At 44.6% G+C, this 14,833-nt stretch overlaps 1 protein-coding gene across 7 annotated transcripts in view; it reads right to left on the bottom strand.

Moving 5' to 3' along the window:
• TEC (tec protein tyrosine kinase) overlaps positions 1-12,715 on the bottom strand; it is a 103,378-nt gene extending 90,663 nt beyond the window's left edge. For 2 of the 7 annotated variants that reach the window (XM_084856828.1, XM_084856826.1), the window contains exon 1: positions 12,051-12,501. Coding sequence is in view for 4 of the 7 variants with exons in the window: in XM_084856822.1 (XP_084712948.1) it covers positions 3,645-3,710 (66 nt within the window). In the remaining 3 variants the exon portion in view is untranslated. Of the gene's footprint in view, positions 1-3,644; positions 3,725-12,050; positions 12,502-12,631 lie in introns of those variants that run through there. The other 5 variants (XM_084856822.1, XM_084856831.1, XM_084856824.1 and 2 more) reach the window with 5 other exon arrangements.
• Positions 12,716-14,833: the final 2,118 nt, after the last annotated feature.

The raw sequence follows: 14,833 nt of genomic DNA, 5'->3' as shown, positions 1-14,833 counted from the left end.
GGAAAAAGAAGGGGGGAGAAGAAACCACAGAGGAGGAGGAGGGGAGAAGCGACTAGCATACCCTGTGACTCTGAGAAAGAGGAAGTCACATTTGGTGGGCGGAGGAAGCATAATTCAAGACGGACAACAGCGGTTTAGCTATCTGACAGCCCACATGAAAATTATACGTGATGGCTCAGCATCTTAATATTTCCCTATTTTTTTAAAAAAGGAACGTATAAAATATTTCATATGAACTATAACGAATAGCAGCATTTTGTTGTCTGTATGATGTATTCATCACACTCTGTATGCTAACATGAAATATAAATCCACAATATACAAAATATATGCCAGCTTGAAAAAACACACCAAGTCACATAATAATTTTAACTACTATGTCTTTATTTACTTCTTTATCTATACACAAAATATCTCTCCTAAAAACTGAATGGTAAAGAAGGAAGTGTCAGATTTATTGAATGCCCTCTGTACTGTAATGTGCAAATGGAATTTTTTAGAGGCGGTGATAAGAAGCGATTGGCTGAGCTGCTCTAATATCACAGAGGAGTAGTGCAAGCTAACTGATCTTCAGCTGCCATTACCTGCTCTGATCCTATATAGAGAGATGGAACACATAAAATGGCCTAAGGAAGGAAAACTAGAAGAATCAGGGTCTGGGTAAAGGGAAGTGAGATTCTTCTGGAACCCACCTTAACCCTGGATAGGTTTTGACTATGGCCAGGAATGCCTCTGCCTGCTGTGGCTGGTGCCCCAACTCTGCCCATTTCAGCAGACTTCAGATCAGGTCAGGTGACATACACCCTAGTTACATCACATCTGGACTAATGAAATATGCTCCCCATGGGCTGCCTATGAAGAGTACCCAGAAACTAAAATTTGTCCAAAGGCAGTGGCCAGGGTGTTAACTAGGAACACATATAGGGAGCCTGTGACTCCTTTACTGAAACAACAGCACTGGTTTCTAATCTGTTTCTAGGTCCAATTCAAAATGCTGGCGATGCCCTTTAAAAGCCCTTCATGGTTTGGACCAGAATATCTGAAGAACTGCCTTTCCCCAAATAATCCTGCTCGCCTGCTAAGATCACTATCAAAGGCCGTCTTGTGTTCTCAATGTTCCAAGACTATGCTTAGTTGGGACCACACTTTTCCAAGGTCTGGAACTCACTCTCAAGGGAGGCCCATCTTTTCTCCTCATGTTTAGGGGAGCTTATGAAACTCTAATGGTTTTAAGTTTCAGCACTGAACTGTTTCCACTGCTGGAGGATGTCTAATTGTTTTAATGGCTGCCTTGTATCTTTTTGTTTTCTGCTGCTTTTATTAACTTTGGTTTTATTTGTTCTTAACTTATTGCTGTTACTACTTTTAACTTTTAAAAGGAAAGACAGGATATAATTATTTAAAAAGAAATAAGTACTGAGGCAGGGAAGAAGATAGGAATGGAGGTTTGGAAGAAGGAGTGGTTCAGAGAAATGCAGATAATAGAAGCCAGAAGGAAAACTAGGAAAGAGAATGGGCAGACAGGAAAGGCACATGGTTAGAAGCTAAAACATTCACATATTGAGGGGAAATAAATAACCAGCCACATTTTTTAGTACAGGCCTTTAGTATAATTGAGTATGTTATGCTCATATTGAGTGCTGAAATTAAAAGCATGTATATCTTGTTAGAGACGGGACAATAGCACAAGGACAATGATAGCAGCATATTAAACACATAAATGGGTTTGTCACAAAGAGATAATTTAAGGTACATATCCAACCACAGCGCTATTTTGAAGGCTCAAACTATTAAGAAAAACACAACATACAACCCTAGAACATGAGTACATGGAAATAATGTATGTGTCAAGTCAACATCTGGCTTTCACTAGTTGCTGTATATGCTGTCAGTCATTACTACATTATATTAGAATGTCCACAAAAACAATAAGATAGGTAAGCACCTTTTCAGATGTTTAAAAATACATTAAAACCTCAGTGCGGCATTTGAACTAACTTGGATCTGCATCACTAGTGGGATTTCTGTTGGCTTTCAATACCAGTGACCATGGTATCCTTCTGGAAAGGCTGTGTGAGTTGAGGGTTGGAGGAACTATGGGGTGGTATAGAAATATAATAAATAAATAAAATGAACTGATTTGCAGAGGTTCTATTCCCACTTAGATGGCTGATTGCAGAAGGTGGTGCTGATAAATGTTATTTATCATTTACATGAAACCAATGAGTCAAGTCATCTGGAGATTTTAACTGAGGAATCATCAATATGACATTGATACTCAGCTTGCATGCTCTTTTTCATCAAATGAGGACAGGCACTGACATGGTTTACATGTCTAACTAATCCATGGTGGGTTGTTATTGTGGGTGGGTGGTTTAGTGTGATGTCTGAACCTGGAGTGTTTTTTTCTGACAAGCCACCCTGACTTGTAGTATTGTTTCGGGTGACTTGCTCTCAAGATGCCTTTTGTGATGTCCAACACCAGCAGGGTGATTTTATTGTGGGTTGCTGGGAAAGGCTAGAGAGCTGGCTGGCAAGAGTGGTGAAAACCCCATTCTCCCTCATCCCTTCTCAGTGTCCTCCCCCACAGGATGGATTTTTTTTCCTCATAGAAATCTTGAAGAAAGGACACCAGAGAGTGTCCCAAATGCACTCACAACTTTTTTTCCCCAGTCCTGCATAAGTGCACAGGAGTGAATGTCCACTGCTAGGAAATCTGTGTAATTTTCTCCTCCATTTTACTGCTCTGCCTTGAAACTGCACAATTTCCCCCTCTATTTTATTGCTCTGACATAACATTTGCACAATTTTCCTCTTAGTTTTACTGCTTTGCCATGACATTTGCATATGTTTAGTGATCCCACTCACTGCTTTGTAACCCTCACATACATCTGACATCTAGCAATGGAGACTACTGGAGGGAAGCGACAAGTACAAAAGGGCTGTGAGCCAAAAGTGGCTGGCAGCTGCAGGACAGAGCCAGTGTGGTGTAGTGGCTAGAGTGTTGGACTGGGAGCCAGGAGATCTGGGTTCTAGTCCCCACTCGGCCATGGAAGCTTACTGGGTGACTTTGGGCCAGTCACACACTCTCAGCCCAGCTTACCTCACAGGGTTGTTGTTGTGAGGCTAAAATGGAGAGGAGGAGGATTATGTACGCCACCTTGGGTTCCTCAAAGAGGAAAAAAGGTGAGATATAAATGTAATAAATAAATAAATAAATTTAGGGGTGGGTATGATTACTTCAGTAGAACATGGAGCAGCCTTTAAAAAAAGGTGCTTGCTAGCAAGGGACGCCCCAAAGTGGAGGATGAAATTGACAAGGCCACTGACAAGAGGGGAATATCAGTATGCCTGGCTAAATAGTGGAAGACACCCCCAAAATAAAATAAAAAAAATTGCAAACATGTTCCTGTACTCATAACAGCTCAGAAAATTATTTCCTTTTTGTGATCTGATTGGGGGAGTGTCATTCGGGAAGTGCAGAAGTGGAGGATGAAACTGAGAAGATAATTGACATGGGGAGTTATGGCTATGCTGAGCTCAATAGCAGGCAAGTGGTCTTGCACAAGACCACCACCCCAAAACTAACAATTAAAAATTGCGAATGCATTCCCACATTCATAAGGGTTCAGAAACTTAAATACCTTTGGTGATCTGATGCAGCAGGTGTGGGGAGTTTCTCTTGTGAGCTGGCAACTCCAGAGGACCATTTGCAGAAAGGGTGCTGACACAGGGAACAAGGAAACGAGCTTGTTGTTAACCACCCCAACAAGCCACCCTCATCAGGTTTGGAAAACACGAGAAGCTGTGCCCGGCGAGGGTAATTATGTAAACTGGGCCGGCACATGACTGTCATGCGCGGGGTTAACAAGCCAACATGGTTAACAAGACAACGTCACTTATTAACCACCCTCGTGTCATGCGAACTGGCCCATTCTCTGGACATGGAAATATACTGGATGACAGCCAATAAACTGAGACTCAATCCAGACAAGATGGAGATACTGTTAGGGGGTGGTTCATCTACCCATCTGCCCAATTTAACCTATTCTGGAGGGAATTATAGTTTCCCTAAAGGATCAGACTTGCAGCTTGGGAGCACTCATTAATCCAGCATTGTCAGTAAAGGCACAATTGGCTCGGAGTGCCTTGCTACTACAGAAAGATAGTTTCTCAGCAATGCGGTATAGCCTGTTAAGTGTTGGAAACCTGCCATCACCCCAGAAGGATAGGGAATGTTTTCTGAGGAAGCAGTCATTAAACACTGTGTCATTTTTGCATGAAAAGTAACCACACTATCTAGAAAAGCACTATACTGTTAAAGGCAAACAGCGCCAATAGAAATCACTTTTAGCTACTACAGCAACCTGCTTATCAAAAAAGCAGCGCTAAATCAAAAAACAATTCCTAGACTTTCAGCTCTACTAGTCACAGGAAAACCTACCCCCCCTAAGACTTTACAAAAGGCTCTTTTTCTTCTTCTTCTTGTAGATCACAAATGATTGGCATAGGTTTGTGTGGGCTGATATGCCAAGAAAAACTGAGCCAGCGTGTCATACAAATTGGTCAAAGAGCGCTGCAGCAACAAAGCCTAGCTGGCTTATTAGTGGTATATAAACTATAAAGAGCGGAGGACAGGAAGGCCTGGAGTGCTATGGTCCATGGGGTCACGAAGAGTTGGGCATGACTTAACGACAGAACAACAACAAACTAGATAGGCCAACTTTCCCCATCCTGGTGCCCTCCACAAGTGTCTGTCTACAACTCCCAAAGCCCCAGCCATGCTGGCTAGGGGTGGTGGGAGTTGTAGTCCAACATCTCTGGAGGGCACCAAGTTGGGGAAGACTGAGATAGACTCTAAAGCACAAGAACATTTTTACAGCAGCCCAAAGAAGCAATTACACATGAGAGGGAAGAACTGTGCAATAAATGAAGCTGCGTTTGAGGTTGTCAGCTCAGCACTACTACAAAGCAAGCTGCTTTTTAAAATTAACAGTAGCTTGTCTGATCAGCAGTGAAAACTGCTGGGGTGAAAAGTCCTGTGGGTGTTCTTGCTGTTTTTCTGCATATGTACATTGCTTTTTAAAATTACAGTCTCTGTGCTACAACACACTATTGGTACTTTTCTAGAAAGACAGAGGTGGGATTCTCTGCACTCCCTTCTACAGGCTGCTGACACTTTGACATAGCAGAAAGTGAAATTGGGGCCACAAGATGTCTTATGACGAAGAACCAGGTTGGAATGGGAAGACAGCATTGGCATTGTTCCTACCCCTGTGTATATGGTGGTAAATTGCATCATTGTGCATCTTGAGCTGTCATATAAAATCTCACCAAGCACCATGAGAATATCAGCATATTGATGCAAAAGAGTATGGATTCCCTAGGTGTGGTTGTAAAGGCAGTGAGCAACCACGTCACACAGAAGCACCCCAAATGTGCTTGGAACAGGTTTGTAAATAGTCACTTGTTGAGTTGCCTCTGTGTAGTAAAAATTTCAACTCGACAGGAATGCTTTAAAAAATGGCTGTTCTTTTTATTCTTTTAGATTGGAAATGCCCTCATAGGTATGTATGCCAACAAAAAGTGTTATGACCTAGTCACTTTCATGGACTTATTTGCAAGAATGGTTTGCAACAAATTGGGAGAAGATAAGGTTTGAAAGGACAGGAATCTAAAATGTGTTAGTCCCCAGGGCCCACCATCAGGTTGCAAGGCAAAGGCATGTGCTCACTGCTTGGTCTCTATCCACTATCAGATGCTATTCTGATTGTCCATATGGGCAATGGTGCTTAGCTAGAACTAAGATCGCCATACCTGATACCGTACATGGCTTCTGTGCTGTTAAGAATGTCACAGAACAGAGACACAGGGCAGATGCAACTTTGCCCAGTGAAATGCTATGGCAGAAATTGAAGCAGCATTTGCCAAAATTCTTCCTCCTTTATTAAATACATAGGAGCCCTGTTCTGTCTTTCAGATGGCAACAAAGGAGACTTAAATTCAAACTCAAATACAGCCACCTACAGACTAGGCTTCCTTGGGTGTTACTATACTAATTTTGGTTACAGAACTTTGTAAAATAGGGACAATGATGATATATTTCACAAGGGTAACTATGAGGGCAAACAAGATAAAGCCTGAATGCTAAGGATCATCAACTAGAAGCCTCTGGGCTGTCTGGTCTCTGGAAAGATGCTCTCTGCCCTCCAATTGCTAATCTAGAGTCTAGACACCAAAGAAATAGTAAGAAACTAGTGTCTGTGTTAATAGAATTTGTTAGCTAGCTGTTTTAGCAAGACAGAGGTTGAGACTCTGGCCCACCACCTCTCACTCCTTCCTCATTGACCCTCTAGGAAAACTTACAGGTTCAGCGTGAAAGGCCAGTGAGCATTGAAGGAACTGTGGAAATTGGGCTGCCAGAAATAATTCGAAAATCAGTGTGCTTCTTTTCATCAGAAAAGTAGGTCCCTATCTCTTAGAGATATAATTGCTAACTTTTTTTCTGTCAGGGTTCCATTGGCTTTACCATTTGCCTGATAGGCAGAAGAATAGGGTGAAGCTTTTCCCTGTATGGGATTTTGGGAGGTGCTACACCTGTTGAGCTTGTCAGTACAGCAGCTGTTAAAAGGTACATAAGAACCCTGCCAAGAGAAACAGCTGGTAACCCTATTGGACAGAGGGAACAGGAAAGACCTTAACAATATGCAATGAAAAGAACTTGAAGGGCATATGCACGAACTGTCCCTTTTTTACCAGGGAGAGTGCCTCGTTGCTGATACTTGTCCTTGGTAAATCACTGTCCTATTTGGCCTTTGAAAATGCCTTTCAAAAAATGTTATTAGTGTGCACACATGCTCTGATGTTCTTCACATTTCAGATCGTTTCCCTGAGGCTAATTTAAATCTAAGAAAGGAGTGGGAGGAAGAGAGAGTAGAGATGTGAAGCCTGGAAGAAAGCTAGGAAAGACTGGGAAAAGCCCCGTTTTTTTTCCCAAGGACTGTTTTTGTGTCCCGTCCCCCCCAGAAAAAAATTAAACAGTTTTGGATTATAAATATTTTCTTTGAGAATTTAAGAGAAGGTGTTTATATATTGTTATCCAGCCTTTACTCCCCCCCTCCCCGGCCAGTGATTTCTAAAAGCTATGTAATAAGGAGACTTTTATAAAAAGACTAGAGATGTAAAATGTCTGGAAATAATGAAGCGGGGGGGGGGGGAATCCTCTCTGTAAGATTCCCAGCATAGTTATTTCTTCCATTCCTTATTAAAACAATTCATCTAATTTATGTTTTACTGATAGACATTTAGGAATGCTCCAAGTCATGCTCAGCTTCCCAGAGTGTAAGTAGAGTCACCATATCATAATATGGAAGAAAATGCACATTCCTCTCAATTTGGATTTTGTTCTACAAAGTCCTGTGTTTCTGGGCTTGTTCTGGTTAGATGCTGTAGCAGTCAATTAATGTAGTTCTAATCTAAAACCAACATGTGAAAAAAACACACTGTAGGTTATCCCAGCACTGTCAGCAGATACGATGGAACAGCATATGGGTTATCTCACCCATGTTTCTTTTTAAAAAATTAACTCTGAGGCTTGAGACTAAGGAACTCACTGCCAAAGTTTTTAATATTCTCAATTAAACCTCACTGCTAAACAATGCTACCTCAGCTATAAAACTATTAACTGCTGCCACCAGAATAAAGAACAGTAGCTTTAGGAAGTTCCCTAAACTCCCTCATAAACAGGAACAGATGCAGTACACCAGTCTTCCTCTGCCTCCAGTTCTTTCTGCTTCTTCTGCCTTCTAGGATGATTCAGATGTTTCAAGGACCACTTGCTGAAGTTCCTTCCCTGGACAAATATAAGACAGGAACCTAAAATATGTTCTGCATAACTTGGTTTGCTCATAAATATATCATGTTTGGTACATTAAATTTAAAAGTATAGTTTATTCAGACAATAATTACAAATTTGCTGACTTTATTTTGTAAAGTTTTTAAACATAATGACAATTTTATGAGCAATCTAAGTTACACATAATATAACTTTAGAAACAAAAGGGCTGCTATATGTTCCTAAATAGGGATGGGCGGATTCCCTACCTGCTTCTCCACTGGGGAATCCGCCCTTGGGGGAAGGCGATCTGTCCCCCCCCCCCCCGCCCCGAATCCTTGCTGGCCAGCTCTGCTCCACAGCAATTCCGCGGAGCCGCCGGCCAGCTCCGGAGCACCAGCGATACGGCCACCATTGGCATGCCATATTGCTGGCTCAGGCTGATTCCAGACGCAAATGGCATCCACCATGCCATTTGCGGCCATAAAGCTCTTAGATTAAGCTAAATGCAGCTGTAAATGGCTGCATTTAGCTTAAACTAAGGGCTTTACAGCCACAAATGGCGTCTGCTATGCCATTTGCATCTGTGGTTTTTCACACAATAGGGGGCTGTTTTCATGGGAGATCTTGCTGTGAATTGGGAGCATTTCGAGGCTTAGTGGCAGATGACGTCGTTGCCAATCTGCAGCCACCCTGGAGATTTCCAGTGGAAAAGTCAGATTTTCTGAGACTACTTTTACTCTGTTTTATTTCTTTAACTCGGGTTCTCCATGCTTCTGGTGCTGTGTCCCCCTATCCTCCGCATTTACTTCAGCATGATAGCCCTGCCCAGGGGTGTGTCTTTCACCTGGCTGTGACCTCACTGAGCCTTTCCAGCCTTCAGAATCACCCTGCACTCCTATTTTGCCAGTAATTAGCCTGTGATGATGCACTTCTCTGATGTTTTTAGTACTTCGCTTCTCCATTGTTGTGTTAAACTGCATGGGTAAAGTCGCTTCTTTGATGTCATGTAAAGTCAGTTCTTCGATCTGGCGAGGTCTCTGGAGCCTGTCATTGCAAGCAGGGAGAAAGTCCCAGGGGAGAAGAAAGGGGGTATGCATGGAAGCAGTAACTCTGCAACAGTTTGCTGGAATGGGGTGAAATGGGATGGGGGATGCTCTCACAGGAGCCTTCAGATGGTGCACTTGAGAACCAGGGATTTGGGCTTCTTCAGGGAAATCTGTGCACATGGGAAAAAATTAGCTGCTCTCCATTCATAATAATGTAGTAGCAGGGAAGAGCCTGACATGGGTGAGGAAATAAGCCTCTCTCATTGGTTAAGTGGGCCCTGCCAGTTTGATGACATTCAGTTCTACTCCCCTCATCCCACCTCGAAGTATGTTCCTTTCAAGTGCTGTGTGACCCTCTGAAAACCAGATTTTAAAGGTACAGTACTCTCAGTCTGACGGACCAAAGCCGATTCCATAAAAATCTGGATAATACTCCAATGCGCTTCTCATCTTCTCATTCCATTGTCATAAAGATCCCTCCCCCCACCCAGACCCCAGTGCACATGCATTTAAATATATGCACATGGTATTTATTATGTTGATCACCTGCTTTTCCTTCAATGCGCTCAAGGTGGCAAACGTATTTCTCATCCCTTCTTGCTCCATTTTATTTTCACAACAGCCCCCTGTGAGTTGGATAGGCTGATAGTTGATGAGGTGACTGATCCAATGTCACCCAGCGAGCTTCAGCTGAGTGGAGTATTGAAACTGGATCTGATACTCTTACCACTACACCACACTGGTTTTCACACCATATTGGCTCTCACAGCTACACTGCTTCCCTTCCACACATCCCGCTAAAACACTTACCAGTATAGCAGATGTTATTAAATGTTGTGTTGCAGCCTTGAGATAATAAACACAACCAGATCCTTTGTGAAATTTAAAAATCTCTTAAATATTCCCAAAACTTGTGTTGTTGTTTTTTAAGGGAAGTTCTTTGATGAGTTTGCTAACACAATCTGCTTCAGAAACCATGCAGGACAGACATGCAATTTGTACATTCAATGTACCACAGATGAAGAAGAATCTTCAGCAATGTATCACAGGGGAACTACACCCTTTTCGTGCCAACAAGTACACGCAAATCTATCTGATCTTGTCTGAGTTTCCTTCCTCTGGTCAAAAGTGGTTCTTCTGAGGCAAGAAGCCACCCAATCACATGCCCCCTCCCTCCAATCCAGGGGCCTTATCCTTCTTTATGGAAGGGCCACAGCTGGCCATTAGTTAACATGTTTTTGCATACACAAGGTCACACAAGCTCTCCAATTTAAAGGATCTCCAGTAGCAGGTACTGGGATGAAGACCCATAAGAACTTACAGCAGGGGCCGGCAGGGTTCAGGCTTGTTGGATCTACTTGATTCTTTACTAGAGCCCTGAGATCCACCAATCAAAGCCAGGTGCAAAATAGAGACTCAGGCAAGTGGTCATGCACTAAGCATTAAGAAACAGGGTGCTTTTGAGTACATGCTCAGGCCAGGAAATTGTGCTCAATACCAGCACCATGTTCATAAGTGCTATCACACAGATCCAAGAATGCCCCCCCGCATTCTTTTTCAGCAATGAAATTTAGGGGTGGGGTAAATTTTATAGCTCTTGCTATTGGTAGACAACTGGGAGTCAGAAGCCTCTGCCAACTTACTACATATCATCCAGAGATATCTCCGTAGATCCTGATCTACCTTCTGCCTACTTGTGCCTTAAAAAGGTAAAGGTGTCCCCAACCAGTCGTGTCCGACTCTAGGGTGCGGTGCTCATCCCTGTTTCTAAGCCGAAGAGCCAGCGCTGTCCGAAGACACTTCCGTGGTCATGTGGCCAGCATGACTGAACACCGAGGTGCACAGAACGCTGTTACCTTTCCCGCTGAGGCGGTACCTATTTATCTACTTGCAATTTCTTGCTTTCGAACTACTAGGTTGGCAGAAGCTGGGACTGAAGACGGGAGCTCACTCCGTCACGCAGCACTCGGGTCTCGAACTGCTGTCCTGCTGACCTTCCAGTCTGCAGTTCAGCGTCTTAATCACTAAGCCACCGCGGCCCCAACTTGTGCCTTACTAAGCCACTATCAGCCGCTCTGATTTGACAAGGCCAGGCTACACAGACAACTGGTGGGACTCTACAGTGGTAGAACTTCGGAGAAAAGTGCAGGGCCCCACTCAGAAGAATGGTCAGGAGAGCCCCCAAATGCAACAGGGCTGGCTAACCAATTTTGAAGTAAGTGAAGTAACACACATTGCCATCTAAACCGGGGGGGGGGGGGGATGGGGAGATGACATAAGACCATTAAGTTCAGAGTCTAAAGTTACAGTTCCACCAATCACAGGAAAATCTCCCAACTCCAAGACTCAGGAATCCCTACTAGCTTTACAAAAGATTGCTCTTTATTTTTCCCCCTGTAGATCACAAATGATTGACACAGGAATGTGTGGGTGGGTATGCCAAGAAAAACTGAGCCAGTGTATCATGAGAAACTGGTTGAAGAGTGCTGCACCAACTTAAAGACTAGTAGGTTTATCAGTGGTATATAAACCAGACAGCCCAGCCTTCACCTGCCTCATGCCTTCCAGAAGTCTCTGACTACAACTCCCATAATCCCCACCCAGTATGCACAGATGGTGGAAGTTGCAGTCCAACACCTCTGGAAAACATCAGGTAGGGGAAGGATAGGATGAACTCTAAGAGTGCAATCCTATGCATGTTTAGACTGAAAAAAAAGTCCCACAACTCCCAGCATTCCCCAGCCAGCACTAGAACATTTTTTCAGCAACCCATAGAAGCAATACAGACAGAAGGGCTACGCTAATAAATGAGGCCCTTCTTGCGGTCGTCAGCTCTGAACTTCCTACTACTAAAACGCCAAGTTGCTTTTTATAATTAACAGTGGCTTGCCTCATCAGCAGTCCCACTGCTGGGGTGAGAAGTACTCTGGCTGCACTTGCTGTTTTCCTGTGCACGTCGTACATTACTTCTTGAAATTACAGTATTTGACATTTTGCTCGCAACACGCTATAGCTACTTTTCGGGGGCGGGGGAGGCCCTTGTCTAAAGATACTTCACTACTGGGGCTATATAGGCTCCCTGTGACAAAAGCCCCTTCTTGCCAAATTGGAGCAACAGGGGGAGGTTACAAAAGAGGAGAAACCAAGAGCAGCCTCTTTCTCCTTACCTGAAGATGGCCCTGGGGAGCTGGAATTGCTGCTGCTACTAGGTCTCTTGAGGTAAGCAAAAGGCGTCTGGTCTGACGCGAGGGAGCCCTGCGCTGCGGAGCCCACAGGCTGCTGCTTCAGCAACCACCCACGCCGCCGCCTCTGTCCCCTTCAAAGGTCGCCGAATGGGCGGCCCTCCTCTCGCCTTCTCCTGGCGCCCGCCTTCCGCGAAGCTGTTTTCAGCTTGCGGAGGAAGAGGCTGCTTCTTGCAGCCGAGGAAAAAGGAAGCAACGGGTGTGAAATCTTCGCTCGCGCGCAGCCTTTCCAAGTGGCAGGCGCTGCTTCCCGCCATCGCCCATGAGGAAAACGCTGCCCGTCCTGCTGGGAATGGTCCGCGAGGGAGGTTCACGTGACGTACATCAGACACGAAATGTGATTCGGAGCCGTACGTGTGAACGCCGCGGATGCGCGGAGAGCGGTTGCGAAGCAAAATAAACACATCCTAATCGCCTTGCATTACAAATGCTAGAAACCGGTAATACTTGGGTCGACAAAGCATCGCAATAGTATTAACCAACGATTATGACTTTCTTAGCCCCACCTGGAAATGCCACTAATAGAACACGAGCGGAGAGGCGTTGGAGCTCAGGGCTTCAAGGCAGTGCACTGCCCCTTTAAGGCTCTCCATTCCTTACCACCACCACCGGGGCAGGAACTGGGAGGGATCGTACGGTTGGGCTCTAGTCCTTGTTGCTGTAAGTGGCTTGGAGCTGCCTGAGGTCCTGCAACTTCAGCGTTACCTGCATCCTCGGCAGGACATACCACCCCAGGTATGCAGGAAGGCAGTTGTGTTAAACCCACATTACCCCTCTCCAAAGCTGCCTGGAAACTGGGGGCAGTTTGCATGCAGTCCCTTTATGCTTCCATGGCAGCACTGGTGCAACCCTCCGTTGCTTGGTAGCTGTTAGGCTGAAAGGAAGGAAGTGGAATGCATCCACTTAGGGCCTAATTTCTCTCCCATTAAGCAGTGAGGGAGATTCCAGTGTTGATATGCTATCTGCCTGCTTTCTGCACTTAAATCCAAAATTCTGATACGAATTTCATAATAGGGTTATAGCCATGGGGTGACGAGCTTTGACAGTGCCAGCTCTGGGTTTTGAGGGCCCTTGGGAAGAAATCATCCATGGGCACCCTCCCTGAGCAATTATCCCTTCGTACTGTCATTGCCATCAGCTGCTATTGCTCCTCATCCTCTTTCTCATCATAGCTACCACTTGCTTGCTTGACAGGCAGAGAGCCAGTGAGCAAGTAGGCAGTGGCATCTACTGCTTCTCTTTCCCACCACCACCATTGTGTGAGGCAGGTGAACATGCAGGTTGCAGTGGGGAAGAGGAGGAGCAAGTCCAGAGGGCTTTGGCCAGTGGGCCCTCAGCAGATGACAAACCATGCCTAACTCTTGCCACAGGCCCCGGACTCTGTGGTGTATGCCTTAACAATATTTCCTGCCCCTTCCTTGAATTTTTTGCTCTCTATGTAAATCCAAGTTGTCTCTAGCCCTTTGTTTAGAAGAACATAACGGGGGAAATCATGCAAGTAGTATCCTATTAATTGTTCAGTGAGATGTAAATCTGCTACTAGTTTTCAGTGTTCTGACCAATGAATGTCAAGACATTGAAATAACGGACAGACATTTTGGTATTAAATTTTATATATGTAAACATTATGAGCATGACTTGGGCCTCCTGCAGAAGGAATACACCCACCCCACAGTGAGCAGTTCAGTGGCATCCAACTTTTAGGGTGCAATCCTATGGGGATAGGCGGCCGCCTCCGAACTCAGAGGCGACCGCCTAGCCAGTGCAGGGCAGGAGAAGCCTCCCTGCATTTGTGGTTAGACAGCTGATTTTGGCTGCCTAGCTGTGGGAAGGCGGAGCGGGGGAAGCTGCTGCCGGATGACACATAGGATGTGTCGTACCAGCATTTCCAACTTCCCCACCCCGGAACGCCCCCAGAACACCCTGTTTTCGGCTCCATGCTCTTCTTCCAAGCACGGGGCTGTTCTGAGCTGCCTGGAAGGCAGTGCGGGATGGGGGAAGTTCGGTTCTTGGGAACTGACGTATCCTATGGCCATCTAGCCACTGACTAGCGGTTACAGGATTGCTGCCTCCGGAGGGAGAGCTAGATAGTGATATGGGTGGCAAGCACAGACGTCCCATTCCCTGTAATGGCCTCTCACAATGGCTTCATGAGTTCTCATGCACATAAACTGAAGGATAAACAGGGCTATATTGAGCTCTATGGGAATACACATGTGGGAACTGGATTATTCCATAAGTAACAAAAAAAAGTTGAATTTAAACATAATAGGCTACTTTCACTCAAGTTTTTGCTACTCTGCACTGCTTTACAATGCCCACGAAGTATATGTTTGGTGTCGTCCTTGCTCCTCCAGTTTCTGACTGGTGATGATAATTCATAATAATTCTACAGTAACCCAATATCTCTCCAGTTTCAGCCATCTCCAAAGTTGACTCTTGATGGCTTCCTGTGGTTCAGAACTCTACTTGCCTCCTTTGAACCTTTTAGGGTGCCATCCTATGCATGTTTAGACACAAAAATGTCCTACAGTTTCCAGCATGGCTAGCTGGCAGAATGTTTAGAGTTCTAGGACTTTTTTCTGTCTAAACAAGCATAGGATTGCACCCTTCATTTATTTTACAGTCGTCTTGAAAGTAGAAACTTAGCTAAGCATAAATGCCTTAGTATAAAATATGTATGTGAATGATTATTTAAATATCTGAAA

This window comes from Heloderma suspectum, chromosome 5 (genome assembly GCF_057233095.1).
Source record: "Heloderma suspectum isolate Gila_16-S chromosome 5, 16-S_ref, whole genome shotgun sequence".
NCBI classification, from domain to species: Eukaryota; Metazoa; Chordata; class Lepidosauria; order Squamata; family Helodermatidae; genus Heloderma; species Heloderma suspectum.
Note: the sequence above shows the minus strand (reverse complement) of the source record. Positions and strands in the feature narration are given on the sequence as shown.